At 39.7% G+C, this 17,222-nt stretch overlaps 1 protein-coding gene across 6 annotated transcripts in view; it reads left to right on the plus strand.

Annotated features, from left to right (window-relative positions):
* Nucleotides 1-107: 107 nt before the first annotated feature.
* The window catches only part of MDFIC (MyoD family inhibitor domain containing), a 100,781-nt gene continuing 83,666 nt past the window's right edge, over nt 108-17,222 (plus strand). Inside the window, exons 1-4 of one of the 6 annotated variants that reach the window (XR_005223756.2) lie at nt 108-319; nt 713-867; nt 1,422-1,460; nt 11,339-11,470. Coding sequence is in view for 5 of the 6 variants with exons in the window: in XM_037888904.2 (XP_037744832.1) it covers nt 774-867; nt 1,422-1,460; nt 11,339-11,470 (265 nt within the window). In the remaining variant the exon portion in view is untranslated. Of the gene's footprint in view, nt 415-712; nt 868-1,421; nt 1,461-11,338; nt 11,471-17,222 lie in introns of all 6 variants that reach the window. The other 5 variants (XM_037888904.2, XM_037888897.2, XM_037888890.2 and 2 more) reach the window with 5 other exon arrangements.

Genomic DNA, 17,222 nt, shown 5'->3' on the forward strand with positions numbered 1-17,222 from the left:
GGACCTGGGGAGCCACCGCCCCCACGCCTCGATCGCTGCCAGCCACAGCTGGCTGTTTCCAGTCTCCGGAAATGATGAAAAAAGAAGAAGCGTTGGGGCGGGGGAGAGAGAGACGAAAAAAGTCCCCGCTTGGTGTGTGCAGCGCGCTGGCTGTAGAGGGCGAGGGCCCGCGCGGCAGCGGGGCGGGGTGCCAGGGGCTGCAGCAGTAGGAGCCCGGGGGCTGCACAGGAGGGAGGAGGCAGCCGCCGCAGCTGGAGAGGGGAGGCGAAGAGGCGGCCGCGCCGCCAGGGGAGATGCTGCTGCTGCTTTGGGAGCCTCGGTAAGTTTCCCTTGCCGGGGCGGAGGAAAGGGACATCCCGCCACAGGAGGTGGAGGAGGGGAGCGTGCCGGGGCCGAGCAGAAGGCAGTGCCAAGGTATGGCGGGTGGCTTCTGCTGGCTGTGGGACGCTGAGCATCCCCCGAGCCCCCCAAAGCTCAGGCACCCCGGGGGCTGTGCTCCGCCCTGAGCTGCCCGCCAGCACTTTGCGCCTGTGCATCTAAAGGCGCCCTCCGCATGCAGCGGGGAGGACAGGGGCGGAGGGACGCGCCTGCCGCGGAGTTGCAAAGTTGTTGCTTCTTTGGGGCCGGCCCCTCCCCAAGCCCTAGCCCCGGAGCCGTGAGTGTGCGGGGGAGCAACGCACTCGAACGGCCTCTCGTGTGTTTGTCCCTTCAGGGTGGCGTGTTAGGCTGGTCGGGGGGTGGAAGCTCCTAGGACGCGGGGAGAGAGCTGGCAGATGTCCCAAGCGAGGGAACCTCTTCCTCCGGGGCCTGAAGGGCCAGCGCCTGCAGCTCGGACCGAACGCAGCCTTCTGCTCTCGCTGCCTCGCGGTGAGTTGCTTTAAAGTTTCTCTCCAATTGTTGCGCCTCTGATTGGAATGGTACGTTCCCTGGTTCATTCGGTGTGTGTAGGGAGGGGGGTGTTGAGCCCTGGTCTCTGCTGTTCCTCCGGACTCCGCTTGTTACTGAAAATGTGTCTCTGCAGTCAACAGAAAAAAAGTAGGTGGGTCTTACCCCCCCCCCCCCAAGTTCCCTCTTTTTAAAAAACAAGGGGCGTTCAGAGAGCCCCATCATGCTATGCCTTAAACGCTCCCTTTCTTTCGCTTCTCAGCCTTGTGGTTTTGTTTGTAAGCACGTCTCTGTAATACCTCTCAAATTCCCAACGTGTCCTCCGAGCAGATTGCGGTAGGCAGCAGGTCTGTGACCATGACTTGTTCAGGTTGGAGGTCACTTTGTTTTCCCTTTGAGGTTATCCTTGAGATACTGCTGACAAACCCAGTTTGTGCTTTATTAACTTACTTTTAATCCACTATTCAAAGGGATGCATATCATTTGTTTTCATCTTAGTATGTCACTCTCAGAATTAAATCTTATTTTATTTTTAGTTTGGCACCCAAATGAGTTGATTTCTGGAAAAGCTGCAGGTAAATTAGTTTGACAACTTATCTTCTGAAGATAACTTACAGGAGGATGTGGTCATTTACTGTACATACTTATGGTCTGTGGCAATCAGGCTTTATCTTTTTTTCTTTTACAGCTGACAGTTTTGATTTCAAGAATTCTGATAGCGATATAAAATAAGTCTCTGAAGAATAGAAAGGAAGAATCTAATTTAAAATTGCTTCAAGTACCAGCTATGTATAAAGTTACACAGCATGGTAACTCAGTTGTACAACTGTATAATAAAGCCACACTGTCTTCTTTGGCAACATCTTTAAATCAATAGCTACATGGAATCAAAGTTGACATCTCATTTAAGAAACCAGAAAGTATCCGTAGCTAAATAAAAATGTTCTGGCATGTAGAAATGTTAAATTGGCTTATACTGATCTTATTGTTTTTTTGTCCTAGAGAGTGACTCATAACTGCTAAACAGCAATTTTTTTTTTTTAAATTAGATACAGAAGATCAACCGTGCAGAACTGAACTGTTAGCACCATGTTTTTGCCAGAAGGACCAATGTCTGTAATACATATTTTGAGCATTAAGTGCCACCTTTATTGTGTCATATAATCAAATGTCCATACTGGTTAAACTTTACATGTAGGCCATACATAGAAATTATTGAAGTTTGGTCAGTGAGATAATTGATTTAGGAACAAGACTTTATTTTTAAGATATATGGCTTGGAATTGGGTTTTTGTATTTTATTAATATGAAATAAAATCATTTAGCTTCCCAAATATTAGGCTTTTTTTTTAACGACCTGGGACAAAATATGACACTGATCTGGCCATGGGCAAACTATGTGTAAGAAGAAATTTGAATATCTATTACATGTGTAAGTATCATTTTAAAGGATTATATGATCATATTCTGAAGAGCCAATGAATCACAAGTGTTGTAAGTACTTTGGTTTAGATTTATGCACTGGTTGGGGCCTGTCACACTTTCTGGAGTGGTTCATGACTGTAAATGTCAGCCTCAGGGCAGACACCTGTAACTGGTTGTATGTTCTATAATTAGATTTTACCAACCCAGTCCTGAAGCATTATACCGGTCTTACTAGGAAGTCACAGATAGTCCCCTTGGGCACTCCAGTCTATCTTGCCACCTAGGCAAGCTGGATTTAGTGATAAATGGTCACTTACACCAAAGATCACAAAATATTCAGGTTGTTCCCAGTCCCAAGAGACCAGTCACTCACCCCAGATCAATTTGTACCTTAGATCTCACACCAAAAACAATGCTGGTAACCAATCCTACAGTAAACTAACTCAAGCTATATTAACTAAGAAAATAAACAAGAGTGTTATTTTCAGGTTAAAGCAAGCAGGCATATACCCAAAAATGAGTCTCTGGTTCCAAAAAAGTGACAGAGCTATAGTAAACTGTCAATTCAAAATGTCTTCCAGGGTTACCCCTAGGTCCACCCTGAGGATCTCTTCTTCAGTTTAGTGTCTATGGCCCCGAGAGAGTCCAGACTCCAAAGATGAAAAATTTTCATGTCAGCTATCTTTATTTTCCTCTTTCAGAATTCAAACTGATGGGACAAGGCCTTCTGCATGTAGCCTGTGTTGGTGTAATTAGCAAAGTCTTTGTATCCTGATGTCTTACAATGGCCCATTTAGTCTCACAGTCCTCCTTGGTGGGTGAGGGAAGCACTCCTCCTGTCTGAGCTCTCAAGTTCAGAGCAGGCATTTTTACAGTTATAAAGCAAAAGATACATATTACCTTATAGCATGGGATACAGAGATTACAATAAGATTAATGCATTCAGCAATTTACAACCAATTTATAGAGTCTAAACACATCCTTACAAGTTTTACATCTATCTTAAACAATACTAACATAGAGATGAGCTGGTCTGGTTTTCAGCTATGAATTTGTCAGTTCTCAGCTGACACCTACACCTTGTCAAGAGCTGGCACAGGGTCTATCAGTGTCACAGCTCCTGCAAACTCTTAAGCACATGTTCAACTTTAAGCATGTAAAAAGTTCCATCAATGGATTGGGGTCTTATTTGCTACAACTTTAAAATGTGATGTATTTGATGATGAACCTAAACTTGAATAGTATTTGTGGATATTTATTACTTTCTTTTAGCCTAAATCTGTTTTTGAAGGGAGGGGAGAAGGGAACAGGTGAGTTTATATCATTGTCAATCATTATTCCAGCGCTTCAATCAGTTTAGCAGTATATGGTTACAAAGCCAGGGTAGTTCAGGAATTACAGAATTGAAGGTTTAGGAAAAATATTTAGGACTTGACTCTTTCACCCTTACACATATTAATCTCCTGTTGCTTAGTAAGTTATTACTCAGTGTTAGGGTGAAAGAACTGAGTTCATAGTTTAGATCAGTGGTTTTCAACCTGTGGTCCGCGAACCCCTGGTGGTCCACAGACTATGTCTAAGATTTCCAAAAGATGTGTACCTCCATTTAAAATTTTTTAGTGGTCAGCAAATGAAGAAAAGGTTGAAAACTACTGTTTTCGATTAATAAAATTGTTTTGGGGAATCATAAATAAACTAATGTTATGCTTTTTATAAATGTGATCCCAGTACAGTATGTGCTCTAGTAAATTAAAAACGGAAGAAAAATGACGTCTACAGACTAGCTGTGGAAGTATATCTTGTAGATCAGTGGTTCTCAAAGCCGGTCCGCCGCTTGTTCAGGGAAAGCCTCTGGCGGGCCGGACCGGTTTGTTTACCTGCCGCGTCCGCAGGTTTGGCCGATCGCAGCTCCCACTGGTCACGGTTCCCCGCAGCCCCCATTGACCTGGAGCGGCGAACCGCGGCCAGTGGGAGCTGCGATCGGCCAAACCTGCGGACGCAGCAGGTAAACAAACTGGTCTGGCCCTCTAGGGGCTTTCCCTGAACAAGCGGCAGACCGGCTTTGAGAACCACTGTTGTAGATTCAGTTAAAGAGATTAGCTGTATGATGTCTCAAGGTATGTTGTATATAATGTAAGGAAAACAAAAACAACGAGGAGTCCTTGTGGACTCCCATCTTTTCATGTACTATGTATAAATATACCTGCTACTGTATTTTTCCACCCCATGCATTTGATGAAATGGGTTTTAGCCCACGAAAGCGTAAAATGTCACAAGGACTCCTCGTTGTTTTTGCTGATACAGACTAACATGGCTACCACTCTGAAACCTGTAAGGAAAACCGTGTCCACTTCACCTTCAACTTATGACCCTTGTGAAATATTTACAGCATTTATTTTAAATAGAGGAAGTTGCTGCTTTTTAAATCCGTATTTAAGAAGAAATATCTCTAAAATACTCTTTGCTTTGTTAGGAAACTGACAGAGGAATGCATGGAAGTGGAGTACCAGTTTTTCCCAATTACTCTGAATATTAGCAAATCAATGTGCATGAATTTTATTTTGAGAACAGGACTTATGGGGAAATAGCAATGAACATTTGCAATATTCTGTAGCGCGATTTCCTTGTGACCTGACCCTGTTAGGTGCTGCTGAGGACCTATGATTCCACTGACTTCGCTGGAAGTTGTAGGTTCTTGAAAAGCTTTTCTTTAGCGTACTGAAAGACCAGAATGTTTTTTTGGGGTAGGTCAGGGGGTTCATGGAAATAATTTGAGTAATTAATTACACAATTCTTGCTATCATTTTCTTGAAAACTTCGTCATTTTTAAATTAGGACTCCGTACATTCTCAGTAAAGAGCATAACTGAATCTCTATTTGCCTGGGAAAACTGACCAAGTTTCATTAATTAGATATAACTGGCTTTTGTGTAGAATAGAAAATATTAAATGCATTTCAGTCAGAAAAACTATTATACAACCTTCTAAAATGTTTTCCATATTTGCAAAGACTCACTTCTTGAGGACATCCATTTCTTCTTCTCTTCCATAATTCTGCAATGCGTTGCAAGGAAAACAGACTCTCCAATGGTGTTCTCCTCACTCAACTACTTGTACTTTCAGTTGCGCTGTCAGATAGATAGCTTAAGCCTAAATGTGCTCTTCTTCTTAAAACAAGACTCTTTATAAGGAAGAACTGTTTAAAGTTTAAATGTCTGAAAAATGCCGCAGTTATGTGACTAAGAAAAAAGAAGTGGAAGAAAATAGCTTCAGCAGCTAGTTGGGTACACCCATGCAAGTTGTGGGGAAAGAAAGATGATGATGCTAGCAAAAGTTATAAAGTGTATACTTGGCCACGTTAAATGTTTTTTACACCATGCTCACTGACATGGCATTGGAGCATCTCTCCAATCACCTTTCTTATTAGACCATTTTAAAATTAATTGGTAAATATTTGTGTGAGTAAGGTAATTGGAATTTGGCTCTTCATATTGCTGGGCTTACCATTGGTAGCAAATGAATTAGTCGTGTCGTCCCTTTTGAAATTGAGCCATTTTAATGCTTAGTTTTGAATCCTGAGAGCCTCATCGGTACCAGTGAGGTACCTCATCAGTACCAGTGAGGTATACCTGGCACTGAGGAGAGTCCTAAGAGTGCACCTTTGATATACCTTTAAAGGTGCTTGTCCATTTCCTCCCCCCAATAGTGATTAGATCTGCTTGGGTGGGGCCCTGATCTTTTCTGGACAGGCCCCTTGTAGTTGTTGAACTAGCAGTACTAGCACCTCTCACCTCCTGTGCTCCCCAGCTGCCTGACTGTCCCCTGTATTAGTGTTCTGTGGGATGTAGATTGGACTGTGAAGGACACCTAACGCACCTAAATAAGAAGTCTGACTCTCAACATTTCTGAGCACCAGTAGCTCCCATTGAAGTAAAATGCCTAAAATGTTAGCACTGACCTGGTGCTGATTATTACTTGTACCCATGGACAGACTTTTTTATATTAAATCCTGTGCATTTAAATAAACTGTATGCTATTAAGAGGTTGATCTTGCACAGAACTCCAGCCGAATAATCAGGCCATATTTTAGACTGTTTTGGAGTATCATCTAAGAGTACTGAGCAAGCTTTTACCTTGGCCTGTTATTAACTAAAAATAGTCTAGAATAACAATTAGTGAACATTGCCTAAGTGTTTGCAAAATAGAGAAACAAACAGTGTTAGTATGAAAGGAAGAATAATCGTATGACAGGAAGAATACTTTAGAGAGTAACAGATATCTAAAGATGATTTAGAGTGTTGAAACGGATTCAAACACATCAGTTGAAAAAATAGAAGAAATAGAGACAAATTCTGAAAATGACGTCCAGCAGCCTCCTCTTTCTCTGCAAAATATACTTCCATATGAATTCAAAATATGAAATTTAATATACTGTTTGAAAAAAGAAGAATTAATGTTCAGTGCCTTGGGAAAGCACTTAAGCACATGCTCAGCTTCAAGCATGTGCTCAAAGTACCATTGACTTTGCATGCTTTAGTTCTTATGTGAATGGGGATTCTTTCCTTAATCCTGGGGCCATTAAAGAACACTGCACCCAAATTGGATTTGGACTGTAATAATCCTGCTTTACGGGGACTCCTAGAATTTCTTAAGGTTACAGCTAGCTACTCCAGTTGTCGTAATAGTCACACTTTACCAGCAGTTTGAGTGTTATGAATAATGGGGATTTTTTTTTTTTCAACTGTTGGGCAATTTTAGTTGTGTTTTTCCAAACTAGTTAAGTAGTTACTTTGTATGTTTCCAAATATAAAATTATTTGGCTTATTATTTTTGTGAAATTGGTTTACTTCATAGTTGTCAGTGTTGGTTCTAAAGTGCCACCAAATGAAAAGCAGAAACTCATAAATGCCTAACTGTAGCTTTTCCTGTAAACCTACTTCTGCTTTCAGTTTCATATGCATAATACCAGTGAAATGATTCATGTCCACAGGGCTGTGATACATCTGTAAAGTTTTGTGGACAATACCAAGGTGGGAGGGGTTGCAAGTGCTTAGGAGGGATAGGATTGAAATTCAAAATGATCTGGTCAAAACTGGAAAAATGGTCTGAAGTAAATTGGATGAAATTCAATAAGGACAAATGCAAAGTGTTCCTTCCTAAGTGGAGTAGTCAGTTGCGCACATACAAAATGGGAAATGACTGCCTAGGAAGGAGTACTGTGGAAAGGGATCTGAGGGTCATAGTGGATCACAAGCTAAATGAGAGTCAACAGCATAACACTGTTGCAAAAAAAGGAAATATCATTCTGGGATTTATTAGCAGGAGTACTCAAGATATGAGAGGTAATTCTTCTGCTCTACTCTACGCTGATTCGGCCTCAACTGAGGTTTGTGTCCAGTTTTAGTCACCACATTTCAGGAAAGATGTGGACAAATTGGAAAAGTCCAGAGAAGAGCAACAAAAATGATTAAAGGTCTAGCAAACATGACCTATTAGGGAAGATTGAAAAAAGAATGGATTTGTTTAGTTTTGGAGAAGAGTAGACTGAGGGGGGCAGAACAGGTTTCAAGTACATAAAAGGATGTTACATGGCGGAGGGAGAAAAAATTGTCGTCCTTAACCTCTGAGGATAGAACAAGAAGCAATGGACTTAAATTGCAGCAAGGGTGGTTTGGATGATATAATAGAAGAAACTTCCTGTCAGAGTGGTTAATCACTGGAATAAATTGCCTAGGGAGGTTGTGGAATCTCCATCATTGGAGATTTTTAAGAGCAAGTTAGACAAACACCTGTCAGGGATGGTCTATATAATACTTAGTCCTGCCATGAGTGCTGGGGACTGGGCTAGATGACACCTCGAGGTCCCTTCCAATCCTACGTTTCTATGATTCTATCAGGGCCTTAGACTGTAGTTAGCTGATAGATCAACAAAGGAATTTAGGCACCTAATTGCCAGTTTTGCTGCCTAAATCCAAGGATTCTACTGAGAAGCAGGTCAGCTAAAAGTTGTAATGTATAAGTACCTTTGTGGATCTAGTCCTGAGCTCTTTGGGGTAGGGACTGTCCCGTCTTTCCCCCCCGCCCCTTTCTTTTTTTTAAAGCAGCAGTTCCTAGCACAAGAAGGACTTGATCCTGAGTCAATACTGTAATACAAATGAATAACCGTAATAACCAGGGAAAGGGTATGATGCTTTTATTGTATCATCTGAAAAAACTTACAAAAGTTTTGAAGAGAGATTGGTTTTCTGGATGAATGCATTCTAATGAATATCAAACAAAATATGTAGGATGTTAGTTTGGAAATAAGCTGGGTTGAACAGCGTCTCTTTTTCCTACTGGCTGTCAATTTTGAGGGTTTATTGCATATAGGCTGAAGAATGTAATGGAGAAGAGAAGGCTAGTATACAGAGAGAGAAATTTCAAGACCAAACTTGTTTGAACTAGAAAAGTGTTATAAGTTCCTACAGAAAACCCATGAAAAAGGAGTGCCTGATCATGCCATTGCTCTCATAGCAGCTTTAGGCTCTGTTGGGAAAACTTTCTGAGTAGGTATGACCCATCAACCAAGGTTCAAGCATTTCCTTGGATTGTTGGTAATAGTCATTGTAATGCTTTAATTTAGTGACCTTGCTTTCAGGCATTTTTCATAACAAAACGCAAAGATAAAGTAAAACAACAAAATACCTACAAATGCAGTTTTTTTAATTGTAAATTATTGCCGCAAATGGAGGCAATGTTCGTCTTCATGCATGCTTACAGCAATTAGCACATTGTGTCAGCACTTCCGGAATCAAGAAAATAATCATAAAATCATAGGAGTGGAAAGGACCATGAGAGGTTATCTAGTCCAGTCCCCTGCACTCATGGTAGGACTAAGTATTATCTAGACCATTCCTGACAGGTGTTAGTCTATTGTATAATCCAAGATGTCTCCATTATTTGAAGCCTAATAATGCAATCCAAGAAGCCTAAGATATCAACTATGGGGAAAATTCCCATTTTTTTAAAAAAAAATTTAGATAGTCTGCTGGAGTGGTGGGTGGGTGGGAAGGAGAGGGAAATGAGAAGTTAAGTCAGTGGTTATTACTTTCACTGTGAAATTTGAAAAAACATTGGGATAGATTTCATCTATGGACATTCGGGGGCAGATCCTCACTTGGTGAAGTTAATGGTGTTATGCTGCACATCTGTCTTTTGATATCCCTTCAGCAATTTAAGATACTCATTTTTAGATAATTGTCAGATCAAGAGTTATTTTACTGGTTAGTTGTGACACTCCTTTCTTAAATGCTGCACCTTTGTTTTCTTGATGTTAACAATTTAATCACAATTTCAGGAGTGGTTCACAGAATAGCCAATGAAGTAGTGCTGGTTGCCAGCGTACTGTACATACCATCATAGATTTTCAAACAGGAATCAAAAATGAGAGAATTCAAGTGTGGTTTAGTCCTCAGCAATGAAAAGAAGTTGGGAAATGAGTAGAAAGCTAATAGAGAAGTAAAATTAAAGGTAATTAATTATGAATTATTCCGCAGACTTCAGATATTGAGAAGATGTCTACTTAAGACCGAATGACAACTGCTGTAGGTGTGGTGACATCTAAAGAAATTTGACACTTACATTTGGTTTTACGCTCAGAATTCTAGTTCACTTGGCTAAAATTTAATTTGGAATTTTGACTGCCCCAAAATACAGTTATTCTTTCAGTAGGACTGTTTAATATCATCTACTATATCAAGATTTTAAATAGGATTGTGCACTATCACGTCTTATACAAAACAGTTACCGCTGCACAATGAAACATCAATTGTCTTCCAGCAATTCAGGATTGGTTTCATAATCTTCTTAATTTTGCTACTCTGGTTAGTTTAAGAGCAAAATCTTTTAAAATGATTTAAATCGTTATCTGTGTGCTAGAGATACAGTAAATTAATAAAGGTAACATTAAGAATTTCATGCAATTTCCTCCCACTATTCAACAGGTGGTAGTTCACTTTATTTTAAAATAGCTTTACATAGCACACGTTATAAAACACATTCCAAAAATGTTATGAAGTAATATTTCAAACTGCAACTTGAAATCTAAGTGCAATATTTTTATGAACCATTTTAACATGGAATATAGATTCTTAAACTACAAGGAGTCTGGTGGCACCTTAAAGACTAATAGATTTATTTGAGCATAAGCTTTCGTGGATAAAAACCTCACTTCTTCAGATGCATGGTGATCTATCAGTGACTGGTGTTTTTTGAATAAAATAATTGCCTACGGAAGATACCTATGAAAGCTTTCGTTTATTTTGGTGAGTGAAAATATGGGTCAGTGCTTGTGAGCGGGGAGAAACTTCATATGGGAGACTACATCTGAACATATTACTGTTGAATTCTCTAGTACTTGTAAAGAAGGCTTAAGAATCTCTTGGCCAACACGGTGAAGCAAGCTTTCTTACATTTGGAGCATGTTTATTACAAAAAGAAAAGCATTTTGTAAATTTGGTTAGAACTTCATTTTAATTCAACAGTGACTTTTCATATCTTTAAAAAAACAACAACTGAAAGTTCTGTTACCATGGGATTTTCGTCTCCATCAGTTTTGGCTATTAGTCAACATAAGTCCTTAGTCATATGTTGAATCTCAGACCTTTGGCACAGTTCCTGTAGCTTTTATGAAATTCCCACATAGCAAGTAGTTTCTACACAAGAAGCACATCTGCATGGGCAAAAATACCGGATTTTGTGTGTCATTTAGAGGTTTTATCTGAAAATGTTGTTTTGGAAGGTAAATAAACGTTGTTAAACGCCAAACACAGTTTGCCATTAAACTGTTGTCTTAAGGTGTATTTGCATATGAACATGTAAAATGCAAGCCCACTGAAAGACTTTCATTAAAGAACTAGTCTGATTGGATGAGCAATAATGATGGGAAAAGTGGTTGAAACTAACATAATTGTGCATTATTTAAAAGGGGAAAATAACAATACTAATGTTATCAGTGATTTGAAATTAAAATATGTTTTTCTTTGATTTAGAAAAATGTGATAAAGAGAATACAGCTGCAGGAGAAAGAGACATAACACCACCTTCCAATAACCAAAGCATACAACCAAAGATACAAGACCAGTCTGTCTGGGGAAATCGCACTGATGGTGACCTCATCAGAAGTAAGTATTTCCAGAACAAATTGCTGTCGTTTAGGCTTGCTTTACTAGTGTAATGGGGTACTGACTGTTGACTCAGTTAAATGTGTGTCAAATCAATTATGTTGCAACCATAATGTATGTCAACAGAATTTCTTCCCTGGAATGATTCCTGTCAGCATTATCAGCAAAAGGTTGAAACCAAGACATAAACAAGATGTTTTGGTGATTTGAGTGTCTCTGCATAACAGTATGATAGGGAACTCCTGTACAATTTACCTTTTAAAGACATAATATTATGTGACGTGATGTACTTTGCCTATAAGTTCATGACCAGATGAGTTTATGTAGCAGACAAACTAGTTGCAGTGTGCAACTTTACTAGGTACTATCACCATAAATTTATCAAGTTACATGTTTAAGTGGCAGAGTAAACTAAGCTCAAAGCAGCTTTTTTTTAAAGCGAGAGCTTCCATTCAGATACATTGAGCAACTGAGGAATTTCAAGTCCTAAAGTAGCATGCTTGCAGAAAGGTCTTGCATAACAAAATGTAGCCTCTCCAGACACCGAACTAAAAGAATGTTGTAAAACATACCTTAAAGCTTGATTGGTAAGGGATTAACACTAGATAGCTTTTAGAAGCTGCACCCTAGTCTATAATTTATTTTAAATAAAGAATGTAAGGCTATTTTCATTTTCTTTTTCAGTCAATGTTTATGCACTGCCCAGTGTATTCTGAACAGTTGCACATGCTTAAAGGTCAAATGTTTTGCTAATAACTGTTAGTGCTAATACTGTGTTTACTTTAACATTCTGTAAATAGTTGAGCTTTTGAAAGTCAAGGGAGTGGTAGCATGGGGAAATGTCTCTAATTATAATGTATATTCATAAATTGAATAAGCTTAAAGCAGCATTTTGCATCTACTTTCAACCTGAGCAATGTGGACTGACCATCCACTTAAAGGTTAGCGTTGCGGCATACTCTGCATGTATTGTCCTTCAGCAGAGTTTCAGCAGGATAAATTTGTGCTACTCTAGTCCTCAGAACTCTCCATAGTTAAGCATTTCTTTTCCCTTGTGTGGTCCCATCTCCTCCCCTTTCTGTAAGCAGCTGAATAAAAGGCTCTCTTGAAATAGGAAACATAGAATATCAGGATTGGAAGGGACCTCAGGAGGTCATCTAGTCCAACCCCCTGCTTAAAGCAGGCACAATCCCCAATTTTTGCCCCAGATCCCTAAATGGCCCCCTCAAGGACTGAACTCACAACCCTGGCTTTAGCAGGCCAATGGTCAAACCACTGAGCTATCCCTCCCTCCCAATATCAACTTCTCCCTTTTTTTAGATAACTAACTCCATAAATATTTTGCCATATCTTGGATGTATTGTATTACTGGTTAGGTGTTTCTTAGGAAAGCTTAAATTTACCTAAAGGTAAATCTGCACATTTTTCATAGTTTGGGGTAATAGTTGTTATATATGGTGACATAAATGTATGTAAAACAGTGTGGTGGGAGAGCTGTGCCACAATTAACGGGTTCCTTATCCCAAAGGACTATCAGTCTAAGGGCATAAGCTAGGGCAGTTCAAAATACTGTACTGAGTATTAAGGTGTGTCTGCACTACAAGCTCTACAGAGGCAAACCTTCTACTGCACCCCTGTAGTGCAGACATTTGCTACAGCAATGGGAGAGCTTTTTCCATTGCTGTAGGAAACTCCTCCTCCTTCCCCCAAGAGGTGGTAGCTAGATCAATGGAAGAATTCTTCTGTGGACCTAGTGGTGTCTATACTGGGGCTGTGGTCATCATACCTACGTTTTTCAGGGTGTGATTTTTTTCACACCCTTGAGTGATGTAGCTAGGTTGACCTAAGTTTGGAAAAAGTGGATGTTAAATGGTTTTGGAAAAGAAGAGAGTGATGTTCTAAATGTAATGGCGACAGGCAAGAAGATGCAGAGTTGAGAGTGAGCAAAGAGAGAGATGGGTGTAGTGGAGGAGATGAGGGTAGAATTGTTTGCAGGAGGAGGGGTCTGGGGTTCCTTGAAGGTTAAGAGAAAAAGTTTGAATTTTATGTGGGATTAGAAAAGAGGCTGGGGAAGAAGGCCTAGAGTTCTGGGAAAGTAAAATCAATTGGTAGCAATATTTTATATGGACTGAACTGCAGTGGAGAGAGAATGGTATAGCAGAAGGTTGCAGTAGTCAAGATTTAAAAAAAACAACTAGTGCGTGGATTCTGTTCTTGGCAGTTAGATTGGAGATGGGAGGATTTTTTTTTTTTTTTTTATCGTATAGGAAGAAGCAGCAGGAATTGGCAAGTGCGTGGAAGTGAGGAGAGTCTAAAATGACACCATGATTGAAAGCCTGAGTAATGGGAGGGATCATCTCATCATAAATATTTTGGTGGGATTTTCAAAAGGGTTTGGCATTGGCCTAATTGCTCCCATTTAAGTCAATATCAGTTTTACCATTGACTTCAGTGACAGCAGTTAGGTCAATGCTGAATACCTCTAAAGCTCCCATCCTTTACTGCTATATGAAACTCAAATATAAAGTGCTGCCATTATGATGAAGCACGTGTGAATAACTGTTGTGAAATAATGAATACTCATTTTTTATTTCACCATTGTTTTTTTTTTCTTAATTTTCTTAATGCAGAGCAAAGTGATCCTCCAAGAAAAAGTAGTAAAAATCATGATACTAAAGCAGATTTTCTCACTGTTCTTCAGTTGTGGGCATAAGGAGAGACATAGCTTTTACATCACATTAGCAGTACTTGACTCGATTACATACTGCAAGTGCTATTTGTAAAAGTTTTATGCATTGGTCTTCTCGATAATTGAAGCTTGAATAACAGAACAAGTATAATAAAGGGAACCTTGTGTGTCTAAAACATTGTTTATCATCTTAATAATAAGTACTTCAGCTAAGCATGATACTTATTCAACCAAGTATATTGTATTATTCAAGTATATTCAAGAAATATTGTATATAAAAACCAGTCTGGGACTAGAAGTAAACAGTGTTTTGGCATATTGTTATATTTTAAATAAGAAAATTTACATAACGCTGCCTAGTCAAATAATTAGTTTTTCATGTTTTTAATTAATTTTAAACAAAGGACACATTGTAATTTTTGTTCAAAAGTCTTGCCATCTATTTACCACTGTCCTAATGATTCAGTTTCTCTTTTTCCATAAGGATTGTTTTGTCCACCCACACAGTTGATACATGCCCCCTTTTGTAATAAGAACCTTTTAGTTTTCATATGATAAATGTTTCCATCTGTTAATTTTCCAGGTTTTTCTTTTTTACAGATGTTTCTTATCCTGCTGTGTATGTAACTAAATTCATCCGTCAGTTTTACTGATCCAGATACAGTACAATAGATTAGAATTTTAGGGACTCTGTGTAACGAGTTCACTATTTTATCATTGCTCATTTGCATTTGTAAATTCCTGTTACAAGGCAGAATTAATAAACTGAAATATCTCATCCACTCACTGTCTTATACAAACCCCTTCACACCCCTTAGCTTGCAGCCCGTTCCCCAAACCAGCTGCAGTTTTGCTACACCTTTACATGCTTGGACTCCCACATATCCCTCTTGTTACCACCCCCACCCCCCAAAATCCCCAAACCCAAGTCTCAGAAACCAGTAATGAACACCATCATACTACCCCTGACAAGTGACCTACCCCCAACGTGCATCTTTCTCCCAGATGATGATCATTCAGACCATAATGTAGGCATACTTACAAGATGGGGAACTGTATTCTGGAAAGCAGTGACTCTTAAAAGGACCTGGATGTCATGATGACCATGAGTTCCCTCTACACTGCTGTGGCCAAAAGGGCTAATGCAATCCTTGGATTAATGAATGGGAGAGTATTAGGTAGGAGTTGGGAGGTCATATTACATCTATTTTTGGCACTACCTGAATGCTGTGTCCAGTTTTGGTGTCCACACAAGGTTATGCTAATAAATTAGAGAGGGTTCAGAGGAGAAAGATTAAAGGATTGGAAAATACGCCTTATAGTGAAAAACTCCAGGGGCTCAATTTATTTATCTTAACAAAGAGAATGTTAAGGGTGATGTGATCACAGTTTATAAATACCTACGTGAGAAATAAAAATTTGATAATGGAGGGCTCTTCAAGCTAGCAGATGAAGGTATAACAAGATCCAGTGGCTGAAAATTGAAACTAGACAAATCCACATTAGAAGAAAGGCATACATTTTTAACAGTGAGGGTAATTAACCATAGGAACAACTTACCCAAGGTTGTGGTGGATGCTATATCGCTGGAAATTTTAAAATCAAGATTGGATGCTTTCCTAAAAGATTTGCTGTAGTTTAAGGAATTAATTCAATTAAGTTTTATGGCCTGTATAGTAAAAGGAGGTCAAACTAGATGATCACAGTGGTCACGTCTGGCCATATATTCTATTAACACTTCTGCATGAAGTTAGCTATCTAACACTGAAATGTTATAAAATGCATGCTGTGACATACTTTTTTCTTTCTTTAGTTTCCTCAGTTTAATTCTCATTGGAAGTGAATAATGCAAATTAATCTAACTGGTAATCATTGGAGCCAGTGAGAGATTAGTGTGAATTCTTTAATTGCCTGGAGGAAGGAAGGAGCCAAACCTTGTTTGTTTGTTTTTGCATTCCATACTCCAACAGTGTGCTAGGCACTGCCCATGTGTGCATGAGTGCAAAAGGTCTGCTCCAAAGAGCTTGCAGTCTATGAAGACGAACATATAAACAGTAGAGGGAAGAAAAGCATCCAAGCATGAATGGTCTGAAAGAGAGTATCAGCCCACCATTTCTGTTGTGAGTGCATTTTTTGCACTCACATGTTGTGTGTTCTCCTAAGTGAATTCTGTGTGTATGGTGCTTATCAGGTTTTTAGTCACCCAATAGTTAGTAATTGCACCTGCAACACATTGCCCAGTAGGTGAAAACATAGCTACCGCTCTTCTATTATAATTAGCTAGGGAGGTAGCAGAACGTTTGAACCTAGCCTCAGAACCTGGAAGAACCACTGTCTTGTTCTGAGACAGGCCAAGGACTCCATATTACCACGTTGCAACTCTCTCACTCCAAGTGCTTGGTTTTGAGGCACTTCCCTGGACTTCATCCTTCAGATGGTAATCTCCTGTAATCGGCCTACTCCAACCTTGAATTTGGTAGCTCTATATGGCTCCTGGTGTAAGAGAGTTCCTCTCTGCACCAGCAGCTCCTAAAGTTTTTGATCAGCCAGGATTTTGTAGCCTTGAAAAATCCCAGAAACTATTGTAACCCTTTTTCCTTCCACAGAGAATCACCCTCAGCCTTCTTATTTGAGGATTCTGCAGGCATTCAGGATACTATTCCTCTAATGACAGGTTTCAGAGTAACAGCCGTGTTAGTCTGTATTCGCAAAAAGAAAAGGAGTACTTGTGGCACCTTAGAGACTAACCACCTTAGAGACTAAGCTACAGCTCACGAAAGCTTATGCTCAAATAAATTGGTTAGTCTCTAAGGTGCCACAAGTACTCCTTTTCTTTATTCCTCTAATGAAGCTGTTCTAAAGCCAGCCTCTTATCAGGTTTGCCTTCTTCCTTAGTTGTGTGTTTAAATACCAGCTAATAGCTCCCCTGCCCACATCGGAGTACGGCAGGCATCCTTTATGGCGACCCTACTTCTGCTGCAACCCTTCTTTGATACGTGTGGGAGGGGTGCCTGATGGAACATTATTGCTCTGGGAACAGAAATTCTGCTACCCAGACTTGCA

Source organism: Chelonia mydas, chromosome 1 (genome assembly GCF_015237465.2).
Source record: "Chelonia mydas isolate rCheMyd1 chromosome 1, rCheMyd1.pri.v2, whole genome shotgun sequence".
Lineage (NCBI taxonomy): Eukaryota > Metazoa > Chordata > Testudines > Cheloniidae > Chelonia > Chelonia mydas.